General features: G+C 43.3%; 8 protein-coding genes across 8 annotated transcripts; 2 read left to right on the top strand and 6 right to left on the bottom strand.

Annotated features, from left to right (window-relative positions):
• Positions 1-997: 997 nt before the first annotated feature.
• EAE98_004504 (uncharacterized protein) lies at positions 998-1,981 on the bottom strand (the record flags this gene model as incomplete). The annotated part of the gene is made up of 2 exons (XM_038952124.1): positions 998-1,834; positions 1,886-1,981. 2 exons carry the CDS (start codon positions 1,979-1,981, stop codon positions 998-1,000), a joined length of 933 nt encoding a protein of 310 aa, XP_038811660.1.
• A 533-nt stretch (positions 1,982-2,514) lies between these two features.
• Positions 2,515-3,838, top strand: EAE98_004503 (uncharacterized protein; the record flags this gene model as incomplete). Its single annotated transcript, XM_038952123.1, has 3 exons — positions 2,515-2,754; positions 2,812-3,046; positions 3,099-3,838. 3 exons carry the CDS (start codon positions 2,515-2,517, stop codon positions 3,836-3,838), a joined length of 1,215 nt encoding a protein of 404 aa, XP_038811659.1.
• Positions 3,839-5,243: 1,405 nt separating this feature from the next.
• Positions 5,244-5,672, bottom strand: EAE98_004502 (uncharacterized protein; the record flags this gene model as incomplete). The annotated part of the gene is made up of 1 exon (XM_038952122.1): positions 5,244-5,672. The coding sequence occupies one exon, from the start codon at positions 5,670-5,672 to the stop codon at positions 5,244-5,246; it is 429 nt and encodes a 142-aa protein (XP_038811658.1).
• Positions 5,673-6,135: 463 nt separating this feature from the next.
• Positions 6,136-8,867, bottom strand: EAE98_004501 (uncharacterized protein; the record flags this gene model as incomplete). The annotated part of the gene is made up of 2 exons (XM_038952121.1): positions 6,136-7,980; positions 8,031-8,867. The coding sequence occupies 2 exons, from the start codon at positions 8,865-8,867 to the stop codon at positions 6,136-6,138; spliced, it is 2,682 nt and encodes an 893-aa protein (XP_038811657.1).
• Positions 8,868-10,366: 1,499 nt separating this feature from the next.
• On the bottom strand, positions 10,367-12,626 carry EAE98_004500 (uncharacterized protein; the record flags this gene model as incomplete). The annotated part of the gene is made up of 2 exons (XM_038952120.1): positions 10,367-11,946; positions 12,392-12,626. The coding sequence occupies 2 exons, from the start codon at positions 12,624-12,626 to the stop codon at positions 10,367-10,369; spliced, it is 1,815 nt and encodes a 604-aa protein (XP_038811656.1).
• A 1,660-nt stretch (positions 12,627-14,286) lies between these two features.
• On the bottom strand, positions 14,287-15,444 carry EAE98_004499 (uncharacterized protein; the record flags this gene model as incomplete). The annotated part of the gene is made up of 1 exon (XM_038952119.1): positions 14,287-15,444. One exon carries the CDS (start codon positions 15,442-15,444, stop codon positions 14,287-14,289), a length of 1,158 nt encoding a protein of 385 aa, XP_038811655.1.
• Positions 15,445-15,811: 367 nt separating this feature from the next.
• Positions 15,812-16,546, top strand: EAE98_004498 (uncharacterized protein; the record flags this gene model as incomplete). The annotated part of the gene is made up of 1 exon (XM_038952118.1): positions 15,812-16,546. The coding sequence occupies one exon, from the start codon at positions 15,812-15,814 to the stop codon at positions 16,544-16,546; it is 735 nt and encodes a 244-aa protein (XP_038811654.1).
• A 469-nt stretch (positions 16,547-17,015) lies between these two features.
• On the bottom strand, positions 17,016-17,666 carry EAE98_004497 (uncharacterized protein; the record flags this gene model as incomplete). The annotated part of the gene is made up of 2 exons (XM_038952117.1): positions 17,016-17,452; positions 17,507-17,666. 2 exons carry the CDS (start codon positions 17,664-17,666, stop codon positions 17,016-17,018), a joined length of 597 nt encoding a protein of 198 aa, XP_038811653.1.
• Positions 17,667-17,690: the final 24 nt, after the last annotated feature.

Below are 17,690 nucleotides of genomic sequence, written 5' to 3'. Positions count from 1 at the left end.
CTTCATAGTCGTACTTCGACATATCCATTCCTTTAGCTATATCGATGTTCTCAGTCCTGATTCAAGCAAGACAGTGAGCAAAAATAATCAAAATGGTGTGTGGGAGATAGGGGAGAAGAAAGTTCGATGGAATGTTTAAATCATGTCGCGTTTAGACGAATATTTCCGGGAAGAAGAAAGGCTTAATTGTCATTTCACAACCAGAAACCAACTACGAGCCTTGGATATTGCCAACCGAATCGCTTACATCTTCACAACCCCTTACGGTCGAAAGCCGCCCAAGCAAAGGAGTTCACTCTCAAACTCGCACATCAACCCATATAAAAGGAGCATCATCCCCACGTCTGGCTTTCATAATCTAACAAAGGATCACTGGAATGTCTTCACTTGAGTTCCCTTCTGGTTACTTTGTCCTGCTGAAATCGATACACTTAAGTCCTCTAAGCTTAAATTTTCCACGCTCGGCTCATCCGCCCCTTTCCGAATTGACAAGTGCTTTTTTATAGCGAGAGTGTTGGAGAAAGGGAGAAATTGGCTGAGCTGACCGTAACGTTCACGTAATGGGATTGGGCGTGGTAGATATCGACAAGGAACGTGATTAAAAGCCCACTTTCAAGCTTGGAACCGAATGGTTCAGGTCGTCGTGTAAATTTAATAATATGTGTGTCAGTAGGGGGGATTGAACTCAGGAGACTTTGAAATGAAAATTTTCCCATGACTTCTATTCCATTTACGAAGTACATTGTTGGGGATAAGCACATAAAATGGGTAGATCTTTTCAATCAAAAAGAACTGAACACGAAAATTGTGAAATGTAAAATCTTAGTAAAATTTATGTCTGTACCGTAAGAAACATCACTCTATCATCTGCCTTGGGGTATCGATGAACGCCTACCATGCGACAAATATAAGTGTCCTATAATACCATTACGCCAGTCCACCGTGAAAGTAAATCACCAGATAATGCGATATACCACGCCATATATTGCTTTCCATGTTATATAAATGGAGCAAACTTTGTACGCCCAGAAAATCTATCTCGATCGTCCTGTTGGCCCATATCTACATCACCATCATCATCGTCTAGCTCGAGTCGTCTCTTTGGCTTGTATGATACAGTTGCCTCGGCCTGTCGAGTTTGAGTGACACTTCTTCTGGCTTCCAGAAGTTGATTGAAGTTTAGTAAAGTATGTTTCATCTCATCATCAAATGCTATACAGAACCGCTGGTTTTGCACATATTGTATGGCTTCGACGAGTCCTAGTTCGTAAGTCGCCATGACATATGCTACAGCAACAGCAGCAGATCGATCATTTCCAGATTCGCAGAAGAGAAGAACTTTTGGTGTTGCAGCCAAAGGCTGGCTATTTACCCCTTGAGGATTCCGGTGTCTGAAAACTCGGATGAGATGGTCATTTATGGTCTGTATGGCTTTTGGAAACGCAGCGATGAGCTCCATGTTACCGCTAACGTCAATGGCACCGGTTTCGATGCCCAATTGTTTTGCTACCTTTGCACCACTCAGAATTCTTGCTTGGGCTGTCTTGATATCTCTGATTACAAGTAGCATTGTAATTCCTTCTCGTCTCAGAGTTTCGATTTCTCTTGCGCCAGAGGATGGTCCGAGATAAAGGAAGGATAAAATTGCTTGGATATGGCGTCGCATTTCATATTTCCAATCCGGTTTTTCCACGGCTACGTTTTGTCCTTGTGTTATCACACTCAATATTTCTCGAGTCTCTTGTTCATCATCCAGCCCGCGATATTTCGATAGAGTGATTGAAATATCTGAGCCGGAGATGGGTGGTATGTGGATATGAGGCGGCGATGGAGGCTAGATCAAGTTAGATGGTTTCATACAAGACTATCAGTCGAGTGGACTTACCCTCCATGAATATGCAGTAGTAGGAGTGGTGTTGTGTTTTGCAGGACTTGTTGCAGAGTCTGTGAAATCCATACCATTCAACATTGGTGGTGTCATTGTGCAAGACAATGCGAAAGGAGCCTGGAGGCCCTCCAGGGATCTAGAATTATTGTAAAAAATCGGAAGGTAGACGTCAAAAGATGTAGAAATTTTGAGGCAACCAGAGGAATATCGCAGAAGAAGACACTATGCTTATTGTTCAGAAGAATGCCGACGCTCTTGGAGGATTCGTTCCTTTGAATTAAGAGTACTTGGAGGTCTTAAGTATTTATTAGACTGGTAATGGGCAATCGAATGGAATATCAAAGTGAATAGATCGTTATACAGTAAAGTGTGTTGAATCTTTTTGTTCTTCCAGTTCGAGTTGTACTGACGGTTGTTCAAATGATATCATGTTGAGAGCTTGAGTCGAGACTTCGAGTACAGTCCAATTTCTGGGGTACCTATTCTTAGCGCAGCCGCAGAAACACCGTTGTTCCCGAGGATTAGGTAAGCCAAGCTTGGTCACAGTGTGGACCTCCAAACCTCCGTGCCTCCGCCTTCAACCCCCGTAAGCTTTGGGGTGAGCTTTCAAGCCAAAACACAACAAAATGTCTAACAAACGAATTGAACAGAGCGAAATCGAGAAATATTGGGAGATATTTGCTTCTCTATCGAATGGTGGCACACATCTTACGGGTGCGCAGGCCGCACCAGTGTTGAAGAACAGTCAACTACGAGACGAACAACTCGAACGGATATGGGACTTGGCAGATGTAGACAACGATGGGAATTTAGATTTTGAGGAATTCTGTGTGGCGATGAGATTGATCTTCGATCTTGTTAACGGGGTATGGGGATTTCATATCATTGTTTGTTGGATTGGTTTTAATGTGAGGATCTTCTAGGAATATGCAGATGTACCACCAGCGTTGCCGGACTGGCTTGTCCCTGAATCGAAAGCACATTTAGTCCAGGCCAGTCGAGCACTTACCGGAAGACAAGTTCAATTTGAACGTGTTGAGGATGATGATGATACCCCGGGCTTGAAGGATGGTTTCGATTGGTACATGAGCCCATCAGATAAGTCCAAATACGAAGAGATATACTCGGCGAATAGAAATGGCAGAGGAGATATCACTTGTAAGTGCATGCGCGCTATGGTATTATTCCAACGGAGTCTAACTGTGCATAGTTGAATCTCTAGATACCCTCTACTCTTCCCTCGAAGTCCCAGACACCGATATTCGCTCGGCCTGGAATTTGATCAACCCATCTGCTGCACCCGCTATTACAAAAGATGCTACTCTCGCCTTCTTACATATACTTAATAATAGGCACGAAGGGTATCGCATCCCTAGAACCGTTCCACCATCGCTTCGAGCAAGTTTTGAACGTAATCAGATTGATTACCAGATAGATAATCAACGTGTAGCGTCGCCGGCGCAAAAATGGGGCGTTACCGGTAATGAAGAAACAAGTACTGGCCGCAAAGCTAAATTTGGAGAGACATATATGAGTCGACTTGGAATAGGTGGAAAGGGCAGCTATAGACCTGCGGGCACGGATTTCTCGGGCACGAAAACCACTGAGGATTGGGAGGAAGTAAGACTAAAGAAACAACTTGCGGAGCTTGAAGCCAAGCTTGAAAAAGTTGAATCTGCATCTGCAGCTAGATCTGGTGGACGACGAGATACCAAACCCGCGTTAGTCAAGAGGGAGTTAGAACAGCTATTGGATTACAAGCGCCGTGAATTACGAGACTTGGAATCTGGTGAGGGAAAGAGTAAAATTGGTGCAAGCTTAAAAGGGGTTGCGGATGAGATCGCTACGGTCAAGGAACAGGTCGACGCTTTGGAAGCACATTTGAGGACACGAGAACAGGTTTTGGCAGGGTTGCAGCAGGAAATTGAGAATGAGAAGAGCAGCCGATAGATTTGTTTACTACTACTAATACCAATTTTTTACAAAGTGGCCTAGTGGTGTCACTCCGGTGGCTCATAAAGTGAATCGATATTTCAAGAACGGGTCTCAGGATCCAAAAAGCTTAGGAAGCTGTGACTGTCGTCAACAGAGTTAGTCAAGCTGGCATGAGAGTCGCGTTTTTCCATTTAATGTTAAGACTGCTCTATCTTTAAATTTGCAAACATGTTACCCAAACAAAGTCCCAATTCTCAAAATTCATCATCTCTCCTATCCAATTTCACTCTAGTCTCAACGCTATCATGTCAACGTGACAGCTCATCCCCCTAACTCTCGCTTACAATCAAAGGAGCTTGTTCACTATGCCCTATTTTATCATCCTTCCCTACTGAACTAACTTTCCATTCCCATCCCGATCTTCTCTTCCTCCATACAAGTTTTTCTCCCCAGGGACTCCACCATCCACTTAGTACCACCATCTGTACCAAAATCCCACATATCGACATTGCGAGCGCAAAATACATTATTATCTGTTTAACCGGAGTTTCGTGTCCAGAATCTTCATTTTGATTTTGGATTGTGATAGATTCGGTTGGAGTTGGAGTACAACGGGAGATGGAAGCGGGACAATAACATATTTCTTCGTGGATCAAACTGCCATGGCAGGGCGGGGCGGGCTTGGGCAGCTCGAGGGAGGAGATGAAGTAGATGAGGAGAGAGATTATGGTTGTCCAGAAGAAGAGGAGGGTGAGGGTTAGGGTTAAGATGAAGAGGGGTTTGTTTGGGGGGTTGGAGTTGGAGTTGGAGTTGGACATGTCGTGCAAGAGAATTTTTGCTATCAAAAGGGTTGTTGGTAGGAATCAGCCTAGCAGTTTTTGGGAGATGTAAATGGTTTAGAGATTTTCTGATGAGATATTGAGGAGAACGAAGATGGAGAAGAGATGGTTTGGAGTTGTTTATATATGCAAGATAATATTCGGTGGTGCTGATGATTCAAATTCATGTCATCAATTACTCACACATGCGTAGTTGTGATCAATCACACGAAGCGAACTCCACTTCATTTTTAAGTGCTTCATAAGTAAATCATTTTCTTTTAATTTATGTCAATTCTATCGAACATACATCATGAAATTTGAATCACAAATTGATTTCTGCTTCCTCATTACGAAGCACGAGTTTTCAACAAAAGGCATACCCATTTCGCGTCTGATATCCATCTCATATGGATAGTAGTCTAGACTCTCTACATCTCGCAAAACGCCTGCATGTGATTTATCAAGTACAGGTCCACAGCTCACCTGTACTTTACCACTGCTAAGAGAGCGCGTCACCATCATCATGTACGCCAACAAGCTCACACTATCTCAATCTATCCTCGCCCCCTTTCCTCTCCAAACCCACATCACCCCAATTTCTAACCTCCAATCAACCCCCCATACCTCACCCTAAAAAACGCAATCACCAAACCCACCACACCCCCCAACACGAGCGGATTTCCCACCGCAACAATCATAATCATTTCCCTCAACGCCATTCTACAGCCTCCAAACCAGTATCCTTTCGTCGGTACACGTTCTTCCTTTTGTTTGCCCTCTCCTGACGCTGTCATTCCCGTGATAGCTTTTGCCATCTGTGGCGATTTCTCATGCGCATCTTGGGCGTGGAATTCTAGTTCCAACGATGAAGATCCCGAGGGCGATTGATCATCGGCGCAGGGGTGAGAATGGTGATGGAGGGTATCGGTTGGCTTTTGGTGGAGGGGTGGGAGGGTGGAGGAGAAGAGATAGATGTGGAGGAGACAGGAGATGACAGCTAGGATCAGATAAAAGAGGAGATATTTCATTTTCGTTTTGATTTCTTCGACTTTCTTTGAGAAGGGTTTTTGGCTCGTCGGGTTCTTTGCTCGTTGCTTATTGGATCGGGTTATTGTTTTGGAGATGATTGGTATCTCAAGCTCAAGGAAATAAGTATAAATCTTGAAAGAGAAACCGTAAGAAATCGAATTGGCGCACAAGAACATGAAGTAGAATTGAGTACGGTAGTAACTTCCATTCCATACGGGAAGAGGAAAGAAGACACAGTGAGCGGATGCTTGATATCATACAAAGCAGTATGATGGTGTATTCATAACGAATCTTTATTTCTACCGTATAAGCCATACATATGATCAAACATTATTTCATAAAATACCGCGCTATTGTTATACAAATCTGATACAAAACAAAAACTGCAGCGCTTGCACTCCCGTCCGGCCAAGAAAACTTTATCCAGTAATCTAACATCATCCGCATCTAAATATGCCCGCTCTATTTCCCCTCCATGCTTGTCATCAAACCACCAGCTTTGGTCTCAACAATCTTAAACGCGTCTTTGTTACCTAAGCCCCTCTCCGCTCTCTCGTAAGCCGCCTCACTCCTGTCACACAACGTATCTAAATCCTCTTCTGTCAAGATTTCATCATCTTCTTTACATGTGTATACCTCTCCATCCTTCAACAATAATGCTCTTAGCGCATCAGCACTCATTCCTTCTTTGGTATCCATTTTCTGTCCCATAGTTTTAAACCCTCCCTTTTTGATAACCAATTTCTCCAACCTACGTTTTGCATCGGCGCTCATGAGCAAATCCTCTTCAACAGTACCCTTGGTAGCGAGACGGAATACAACGACAGGTTTAGTTTGACCAATACGGTGAGCGCGATCTTGAGCCTGGAGATCTTGTTGTGGATTCCAATCACTGTCAAAGAGAATAACAGTATCAGCACTTGCGAGATTGATTCCTTGTCCACCGGCTCTGGTGGAGAGAAGAAATAGTTTGAATTCTGGGTCTTCGTTGAATTCCTTAATTTGTTGACGTCGAAAGTCTTGTGCCACACTTCCATCAATCCGACAAACTTTCCAATTTCGCAATTCGCGAGCGTAATCTTCAAGAATATCAAGTTGAGTTTTGAACTGTGAAAATATAAGAACCTTGTGACCGCGCGAGAATAGTGATGGAAGTAATCGATCGAGAAGTAACATCTTCCCAGAAGAAGTCACCAGACTTTCGTTGAATGGAATACCTGAGTCCGCGGACCAAGGATTGTAGAAGTTCAAAGGAGAATTGCAGACCAATCTCATTTGCATAACAGGATTGCCTAGCTTCTTACTAGAGATTTCCTTTTTCGCAAGCTCTAGAATTTTTGCTGTTTCATCTTCGATTTGATTCTTGTTCTTGAGTTCTGCCTCTTCTTTCTCAGCATATTCTGCCGCAAGTTTCGTTTCAAACTCGTCGTCACTAAGGTCATCCTCCCCAGATGCATCAGCTTCTTCGTAAACTCTTCGACTCCGTGAGCTCCGGCTACGAACACTAACAGCTGGTGATGCAGTTCGGCTAGATTTTGTGGATTTATTAGCTGATAACTGAAGGGAGTCTTCAACTTGCTTCCGTTTTCTACCAGGTTTTCCCTTCTCGATAGAGAGTTGTGGTGAAGGGACAGCGTTTTGACTCTTAGGTGGTCTACCTGGCTTTCTCTTCCCCATCATTTGTTGAAATGCATTCTTTGGAGCCGGAGTAGATTCTGAAGTAACACTTCTGTTCTTATTTCGGATTGCCAATGGTTTCTCGTCTTCGCTATCAGAATCCTCCGGATTTAGTTCAACCTTAACGGCAGCCTCAGCTGCCTTACTCGAGTCGTTTTTGACAGCCTTGCCCCCCGTCAGTCTTTCCACAACCTTTTCTTCCAAATACTTGCGGAGATCAGCTGTCTTATCACCAATCTTGTTGTACAATTCCATCTGTTCCTTTGTCATTGGTGCATAAAGCACATATTCTCGCTTCTTCGGAAGCATGTGCTCGACATCAGCCTTTACTCGTCGTAACAAAAGTGGCTGAAGAATCAAGTGCATCTTTTTGACTAGGTCTTGCTTCATTTGATCTGCAATAAAGTCCTCGGTACCTTCTTCGTCCTGTAAATCACTAAAGTCGAACCAACTCTCGAACATTTCCCATTGTGTGAAAATTGTAGGTAGGAGAAAATTTAGTAATGACCAAAGCTCTTTGAGATTATTTTGCAGTGGTGTTCCAGTGATCAAAAGACGAGTAGCAGATGTAAAGGTCCTCAGAGTTTGAAACAATTTTGACTCTGAATTCTTCATTCGGTGACCTTCATCCTATGCCTCATGTCAGCTATTGGAGACCCAACCACGAATATAAGACTTACAATGATGATGAATTCCCAACTAATTTTGGAGAGATCGGCGTGATCGCGAAGAACAATTTCTGGACTCGTACAAACAACGGGAAACTTTTCATCGGGGCGGCCACCTTTGATGTGCCTCATCATTTGCGTACGAAGGAGCTCCTTTCTTTGTGTTGGTGTACCATGGTATAAGAGGACCGGTACATCAGGGGTCCATTTTTGGAATTCCTCAATCCAGTTCGAGAGTGTACTCAACGGCGCAATTATAAGATGTGGACCCAAATAACTTTCCTTCTCTCTCAATAATGCAATAAGCGAAATCGTCTGAATTGTCTTTCCCAAGCCCATTTCATCTGCTAAAATTCCAGACATGCCTTGTATACAAATCTCATACATCCAGGTCAAGCCCTCTAGTTGATATTCTCGCATTGTGCCACCCACCATGCACTTAGGCTGTTCTGCCATTGTCAAATTATGTTCCCCCAATGCCTTCCCATCCATTCCGCTTCCCACGCGCCCCAACACCCTCGTCTTTCCTACTAGCACTTCTCCAAATGCCGCACTCTTACTCAGCAATTCGTCCAATTGTCTAGCTTTGGCTTCTCGCTCCCCCTTTGACTCATTGTGTGCTGCTCTCTTTCTAGCAATCGCTTTGCATCTTCTTTCTTCTGCCTTTGAGTTTGCGATTCGAGCTTTCTCTTCTTCTTCGAATATTTTCTTTTCTTCTTCAGTGGCAAAATTGGGCTCGAACTCGGGAAACTCTTCTGGTTCGAATTCCTCCGGAGGAGAAGATGGAGCACTGGTACGAGGTTTGGATAGAGGTGTTTGAGAACGACTCATACTGGGCGTAGAACTCATTGTCGGAGGGAAAACGAAGGTACTGGTATTGTAGTTGCTTAGGTATCGGTGGAGAGATTCTGTTAGGGCGCTCAAGCTCCAATCCAAATTTGCTCAATCGGCAGTAATGATTGAGTAAGTGACAGTTATACTCTCTGGTGCTCGCTCGAACCCCGAGACACGATAATTCTTTGTAAAATACTCAAATTGTTTCAATATACCTCACTAATATTCCAGAGTAAAACTCGTGTCGACAAACCTATCGATTCACTAGCCCAGATACCACAAATGTCGAGCAATGTTTCGCGGTAGTCAATGGCTAACATCAGATACAGTCTGAAGGGAAAAGATTGAATCAATAATTGAATATTTCCGTGCGCAAATACCAAAGATTGTGAGAGGGTTGCGAATGGCATGCATGAGACGCGTAAATTGATTTTTACGCGACGTGAAGTCATGTCGTCACTGATTGACGGGACAAACCGTGATTCAATTAGTAATCAAATTCCAGTCTCGCCCGGTGAGCATCTCTCTCTATTTACTGAAGGTTTCTACTCGTACCTGGGCAGGCTTTGAATTTTCATCCATGAGAATACCTGTCATCTTAGATCAAGACGTCCCCCCTTTCTCAACATTTACATTGATACAATAAGGAGACTAAGGGAATGGTGATCGAAACGAAGTTTTCTCAGTTGAGCAATAAAAAGAAACATCGAGCTGGATTATCCTAGTGACCCTGCGTTGGGGTCATTTTGGGCGATATATGTCGATTAGGAATTGAATGGCATGGCTACCTATTCACAATTATGAATCTAGTCATAAATCGACAGCAAAAGTCACAATTTCAACGTGAATCGACATTCACAATCACATGTTTATTCACTGTCAACACATTATAAAGATGCTACAAGATCATTTTGCTAATCCATTGAATATTCTTAAGACTTCAGATCCATGCATGTTGTCCATCCCTTTCTGAGAAGAAATAGACCACGGGGTATTAAACACCAAAAAATTCTGTAAAAGGTCTCGCAAGTCCAGTCGCAAATCCGGAATGTGAAAAGGAAGAAAGTAAGTAATCCATCGTAAATCCATCGTGTTAAACAGGCGGCCCAGATACATTTTTACCATCCATATATGCTTTACTACCAGCTTCTCCCATAACATCTTCTATCTCAGTAGAACTGAGTACTCTTTCTATGTACAACTCTTGCTATGTATCATGGTCGTCCTCCCAGGCTATTGTCGTCGAAATGAATGTGTGGTGTGTGATTTTATGTGTAGGTCATGCAAGGAAATGGTGATTCGATTCGAAAAGTCAGGCTGAATTGGAAAGGCGATTTGGTGAATCCGAGAAAGAAATGCCAGGCTGGGAACTGAAAGTGACAGTTAAGGGGCGAAAACGGATTTGGGTGTGATAAAGCAAAAAACTGGCGCAAGTTCTAGGAAGAACTCTCAAGCGCAACTGTTCACGTCTTCAACATTTTGATCGAATTATTTTTCGACAGTCGGCAAAACAATTAGAGTGCAGCATAACGCCTGGCACAGGTCGTAGCATCATATACAGCTCGCCCATTGTGAAGCTCCATGTTTAACAGATGTGCAACATTACTCCATTTCTCAGCATCGACCTGCTTGACGATGTCGACCAATTTGTTTTCAGCCTCAACAGTCCAACCAGCTTTGTTATTTGACTTTCCATGGGCTGCTGCACCTTTAGCCTTCTTGCGTTCGCTCAAAGGAACGAATTTCAGACCCTGAGTGGCGAAGAGAATGGGTGCAGTGCGGTTGTAGCGTCCGTTGACACCACAAACACTAAGATCTGGTTTCTTTCCCTGTTTCTCGCGCTCTGAATTGAGATGCTCAGCAATTTCAGCAAAGGACATGCCCTGGTTCTCTTTCATGTTGACAATTGCAATATTTTCAGGATCATTGGCTCCATAACTTCTCTTGCCAATCTTTCCTCCCGGTGGAGGACGCTTGAGACCTCTCTTCTTGAGGTGGGCGTCCGAGACTGTCTCCTGGTCAACCAATACAGGCTGCTGATTGACACCCCATGGCATAATGGCTCCAGAGTATCTTGACGGTGCCAAATTTTCACCCGGGTTATTAAAAAAGATACCAGGTCTGCCTTCCTTACTACGTCGGAGTACGACCGGATGGGCCCGACTGGCACCATTCGATCCTGTAACGTTTGTGATTGCTCGTAAATTTGATGGATATGCAACACCAGCACGGCGCTTCTCGACACGATTTGGGCGGCGGGAGCCAGGCTCGGAAACGAACATATGCTCGTCGTTGTCTTCATCGTATTCCTCATCCTCAGCCATGGGCATATCGTATTCGGGGCTATAATGAGAGCTTTCATCTTGATGCATAGGCTGCTCATAGAACTCATCATCAGCCATGTCACTATCCTGACAGTCGGAGCTCTCAAAAGCAGCATCTTCATTATCGCTGACGTTGGCGAATGGGCGATCACCTCGTCTCAAACTTTGCTTGACAACTCGACCCTTGACAACAGGAGCAACGGGAACAATGGGAAAGTGAGGCCCTGGAAGGCCCGATGTAAGCGCTACTCTCTGGAACTGTTGAGAAGCGACCCAATTATTTTGACTGCTTTCATCCATTGTGTCGAAGTCATCATCGCTATCAATATCTGACTGGGACCGACCCTGGACCTGGCGATTATTCCTGCTACTAAGCTGTTTGTTTGAACGTCGAGGGGCAGCACGACGAACATCCTGACCTGTAGAAGGACTATCAAAGTTATTGAGATTTCCTTGCGCCTGGTGGTTCATCTCATGAGCTTGCATTGGGTTGAGCTCTCTGCTGTCACCATTTTCCTCAAATGGGTGGGAATAGCGACGGGTGTCTCTCCTACCATGATTCAGAAGGCTATTATGGCCCTGACTACCATTATCATTGTGTTGTTGGAACTGGCTCTTGAGACGACGAACACCCCCATCACCAAGTCCAGATTGATTTGCATTTCGACGAGTCTTCGGGCCTGCAGTTGAACCCTGGGTATCGGGAATATCAAGTTGTTGAGATTGAGCATTTGCAACACCATTTGTAGCTTTGCTAATGTTTATATATGCTATGTGAAATTGTTAGCAACGAATACTGGAATTTTCCTGATACTGCCGAATTCATGAAATAGAAAAATAGTGAATGGTTTGATGACAAGGTTGTTGTGCACTCTGTCACAAAACGATGGCTGATTTGAACATTGTTGATAATGCAGCTCAGCCAGTGGTAAAAAACAGCAACGACCTCCACCTGTAGCGTATTTCTTGTGACAATGAAATTTCCAGATGAAAGAGTAATGAAAACAATTAATGCTTCATACCATATGAGATGAAGTAAGAGATGCATGCACAATGACCGGGTCAAGAGGACATCCGAAGATAATTATGATTATACAAGTTGACAACTTGGACAAACTGGTCATAGTGTGCACATAGAAATGCAAGTCAAGGGAAGATAAGAATATATGTAATAAAAGCCGGAAGAATCATTAAACCAGAACAAGTGAAACTTACCATTTTGATAATGACCGTTGGGATCAAAGCCACCACCTGCATGCTCTTCTAATGCCGCTGCACTGTGATCTTGCTCCATCGCGATGATATATGGATCGATAGTGGATTTTTCTTGAGAGGCTTTGTTGTCAGAGGAAGATTGAGTAGTGGTAAGTGGGGTTTGCGACTCGGTGATTATAGGAGAAGGTGGATGTTCTGAAGGAGACTCAGTTTGACGATGGCTTGTTTCAGTCATTTTGATTATCTGTTTATGTTCTTAGTATTTAGTTCAGATAGGAAAATTATTGTTGAAGTAAAAAGAGAGTGTGATGTGAAGTGGGCTTTCAGAAAGAATCCAAATTCCCGAGTTGTTGTGATTGTTGTTGTTGTTTTGTTGTTGATCTCAAGTGGTTGTTCTCGTGGGGAGAACTCTTAAGTAGACAGCTTTGAGCAGCCAAACCATGCTAATCAACCATTCACCCTAATTCTTCGATAACAAAAATATTCAACAAGAAGCATATGGCGGAATCGAAGATAAGACTCCACCGATGAAGATTCACTGAAGGGCGGGGTTAACCAAAAGCTTCAATCAGATGTGCTTGCAGAAGAGGGGTTGATAGTACGGCTCTGAACCTGAGAAATTATTGAGATGCTTTCATTAATATCAAATGGTATAAACTGCCTTGTAATAAAACAAGCTCGAATAATTCAGATCTTGAAACTGTGCTCAAGGGACATCTTCAACAAAAAATCTTAAGTTCTAAACATCGCACAGAGAAACAAATGCCAGAGCCAAGCAGACGAAAGGCTCCAAAATTCTCGCACAAAGAGTCGAAGATTTCTTAGATGTACCAGAGATTGACATACCTTTGATGGATTAGAAGATATGGGATACTTTGCTCCGGGTAACAAGAATCTAACACGCCAACGTCTCATTTCGTATTCCACAGGGTCATAAATCCCACCGCGTGAACTATTAGACAAACAGGAGGAGCTTTGCTGTGACCACAGAAGAGCTTATCGGGATCTGTTGAAAGTTTTGAAGAGTGTTAAGCCTAGTATAATGCTAGGTTAGTTGCGTTTCACCACAGGATATTACTTTTTGTACATACCCAAATGAAGTACTGTGGTTGTGACAGTCATAGGAAGAAAATACGATGCGCTGCAATTATCAATAGCTTGCGATTCGTAGATGGCGATTGTGTTGCATTCAAATTCAGTATTGAAACTATTTCTTTCGACTTAGGCATAGATAAATGGCTAGTCCAATATCTAGATGCGTTTCGTCTGAAAGATGATAAATGACCCATACAGCTCTGCACCTTTGGCAGATCATTCACTTCTAGTTGCGAATAGAACACTTATTCAATAAAGGACGATGGCAAAGACTCTGTAGAATTCTCAATCAGATCAAGGCGCATGGGCAGTGAGCAAGGAATTTTCGCTGCGGTAATTTAGTTTCTTCGAATGTGTGCTATCATACAGAGTGTGGATCGGACTCACGTCGTTAAGTTGAATTGATCTAACGTCAATATATCATTGTGCCGAAGAAATGGTATTTCCCGTCGCGAGGACCCTGGAGAATTTTGAAAGAAATCCCGTTTATATCTAGCTACACAAGTTATGAATAATTGGCTTGGGAAGATGACCGGTATTTGTAAAAAAAACGGAATGGTTAGATCTAGTCTGTTGACCGTTAGTATAAAAGAGAGCATGCAATACTCGCAACAAAGAGTAAAATATATATAATCTTAGCTTTGTAATGGATACAAGGGCGTTTGCCTTCAACTTCACATTGAGATGTATGCATCCACCATTCTGGACTTGTTCCCAATCAGGAATTTAGAGTCCATTTTTTGCTGATATTTTATTACAATATTGTGATTGTATAAAATGTGTGAATAATCTGACTATTGTCAAACAGACACAAAACGCTTCCAATTCTCTGCCAATCTAGTTACACCATCTTCGAGGTCCCAACCTTTAATCTCGCAGATCTTCCGACACATATCCTCCAATAGATTATCCATTTTTTCGCCAGCAATATGGAGATCACTCTCAACAAGGACACGATCATCGGGCACAGCTTTAATGACTTCAATTGCTTTAGCACTAGCTGGTGAAGACATGTTTATGGCTGCTGAAAATGAAAAGAATATCTCAGCTGGGACTGAAGGATGGAAATATTGCTTGAGAGTGTCCGGTGGTCCAGAATATGAATGGAGACAGATACGCGGAGGGAATGGTTTTTCTGACTCATTTTTCAATTCATCTTTCTCATCATCTGTATCATCCAAGGCAGGCGCTACTCCAGCAATTCTTTTCTTCTCTCGTTTGCTGAGGATTTTCCGTTCATGACCCTTCCAAGTCTCTTGTAAGGTGTCAAACAGAACGCCGTGCGCTTGCACTCCATGAACGGACACTGATCTCTGCATTTCACCTGCAAGCTTCAATTGGGCTTTGAGTATCACCTTTTGATGGCTCATTTGAACTCGATACGGCGTAAGACGTCTCCCTTCTCTTCCACCGGGTGTGAGGCCTGCATCTTTAGAATTTTCAACATCTCCGGACCACTCGCTCGGTAAACGAAATTGCTTGTCTAGTCCAATTTCTCCTACAAGTGCCAGCGGATACTGTAGAAGATACTCTTTGGTTTGACGCAAAAATTGCGTAAGGGGGCGAGGAGATGGTAATGAAACCAGAAACTTTTTGTCGGCGGGGCTCGGCGTCAGAACTTTTCCATAATGGTCGATTTTGAAAGCTTCGGTATTGAACAGAGAGTAATCGAGTGATTCTTTGGTGTCGTCGAATATTTGATACGAGAACCAGGGATGCCATCCGAAACAAGGAACCATGCATTCTGTATTTGGATGGTCTTTTGCTTGCAGCTTTTTTAAACCATAACTATCAGCAACTTGAGCAACAAGCGCTTGGTCTTGTGCTCTGGTAGCCATCACTGTTAGAATTCTTGCTTTCATCAAAGGCATCGATTCGATAGAATCCATGGTATCTGTTGGATGACAATGTGCATCATAAACACCAATATGCCAAGGGAACTCTGCATTTTTCGCCATTCTAACTGATCCAGTTAGGGACGATATTATATAGGGGGAGATATGAGACAACAGTCTCTAATTTCTCTATGGATTTATACCTTGTGGAGAGACGTCTGAATGGATTATTAAGTGAGGTCAAAACACACAAGTAGATCTTCAACTCCAGACGTCACCTAGCAGAGTGAGTGCGGCCGCATTACCGCACAGACTCCGCAAGCATATCACCCCACCACATATTTCACATGCAAATCATACCAAACCGAGCCAAACAAAGCGCTACTTGATATCTATCCCATCATCATGGACACATTTAATTTGGAAACAAACTCCACATCAATTGCTTTCGCTGGATATGTCTTGAAATCCTGACCAATTGGCTGAAATCATGAAGCTATTTAGCGCTTTTTACGCCGTCATTTTACCTTTCCTCTTCTTCTTCACGTTTCCAATCGCAGTGTTCGCGACTATCACTACAACTTTTGCTTTCTGTGTCCTCTGCTTTCGAGTCGCGATTGTATACATTGAACTCGCCCTTGCAGTCATTCCATACTATATCTGTGGGCCCAAAGCTGAAATCAAAATTGCACATTCCAAAAGAGCAATTTACAACCCTCCAAATTCACCAATTCGTCGCAAGAAACGGAGGAGCAGCGCTAGCAGCAGTCAATCGGCTACTGGTTCAATCACGCCAGTACCAGCTCATATCCTGAAGGGCTCAGCATCAATGCTTGGATTGGGCCAAAGTGTTGGACCTTCCAGAGATTTCGAAGGTGTAGGTGGATGGCGTCTGGGCGATAGCGGATCTGATGATGATGCGCTGTGGACGAATATGAATTCTAGGCTAGAGCTCCCCGCAAATCACGGAAGGAGACATCATCAGCGATCCTTGACATCCGGTAGTCTCCCCTCAGAAGAACTGAGAAGCCGAAGCCCAGAGACGACAATGAATTCATCAAAGGCTAGAACACCGCCCTCAATTGGGTTGGGGTTGGGAGGGGAGAATTATTTTCCAACAATGACTCAAAGTCCGAGAACCAAGAAGAGGACATCTTTTGGGTCCGTGTCTGGATCACTAGCCAGCTCTAAGGCTAGCTCCGTTGTCAATATGAAGCAGATATGAGCCATTACTGGGTAGGCTTACCACGAATTATGGCGGGAACGGTACACAGCACGTATCTTAGGCGTTTTTGGAAAGGAATTTAGGACATTAATTAGGCCAGGCTACAGCTCAACAATGGAGATTTTTGGAACCCAGATATACGTTACCGTTTATCTGTTTAGACGGTAAGCTTTAAGGAGTGATACCTTCGTGGATGGACATTGAAAGCTTTTGGAACCAATGTTTGGGATGTCTTTTTGATTTTGGGGAAGGTACAAGAAATTCTTTGAACTCTGCGGCACACATTTTGTTTATACATCTGGATTATTATTCGTAAAATTCCATACATCTCTTCATCTGCTGATCGTGGCATCAGCCATATCTCATTTGCAGGTCAATGCAATGCCCAATGATCCTAGCACCAGAACTCCAAACCGACTCCAGAAACCTTTCCAAATCATTTAACGTCATCACTCAACCAATCCTATCTCTACAAAGTCTGCCAAAAGTAATTCGCGTAGAAAAACTTTGAGAATTTAGCATCCATGTTCACCACATGCACATCCCCTTTCTTCCCATTTCGGATAATAGCCTTGGAGTATTCTCCACTCTCTCTGTCTCTTTCAATATCAATCCCTAGCCCTCTATAGACCTTTAATTTGAGACTAATCTCATCGTCCACCTGGCCTCTCTTTACGTTCTCTCCTCCTTCCATACCCTGTTGTTCCAATTCTTGCAAGCGGGCCTGAAGATCCGCAAGTTGTGACGAGAGGCGTTCGGATTCTATCTCTAGGTCGCTAGCTACTTTCGCAATACGAAACTTTTGTGTATCTAAAGTAGCTATTTCGGAAGCGTGTGCAGTTGGGGAATGGGCGGAAACAGTCTCGAGATGATTGTTATTGAGAATATTTAAGTTTCTGGATAGTTCTACATATTGTTAGTATACCATTGTGATTCTTGATGTCATAATTGGTCACTTACTTTTCAATGCACCCTCTGCTTCCCGTACTCTGAGATCTCGAGCTTGTTGTAAAGTTGATAGAGATTCATTGATGCGCGCAACAGCAGATTTATCAGGAACAATATTAAAATTGCCAATTGTATGACGGATGAGAGTCGCAGGATCTTCGTCGAGAAGCATATTGTAAATTACTTGAAGAGCAAG

Source organism: Botrytis deweyae, assembly GCF_014898535.1.
Source record: "Botrytis deweyae strain B1 chromosome Unknown BDEW_008, whole genome shotgun sequence".
Classification (NCBI taxonomy): Eukaryota; Fungi; Ascomycota; class Leotiomycetes; order Helotiales; family Sclerotiniaceae; genus Botrytis; species Botrytis deweyae.
The sequence above is the reverse complement of the archived record's forward strand: the minus strand, read 5'-3'. Positions and strand labels throughout refer to the sequence as shown.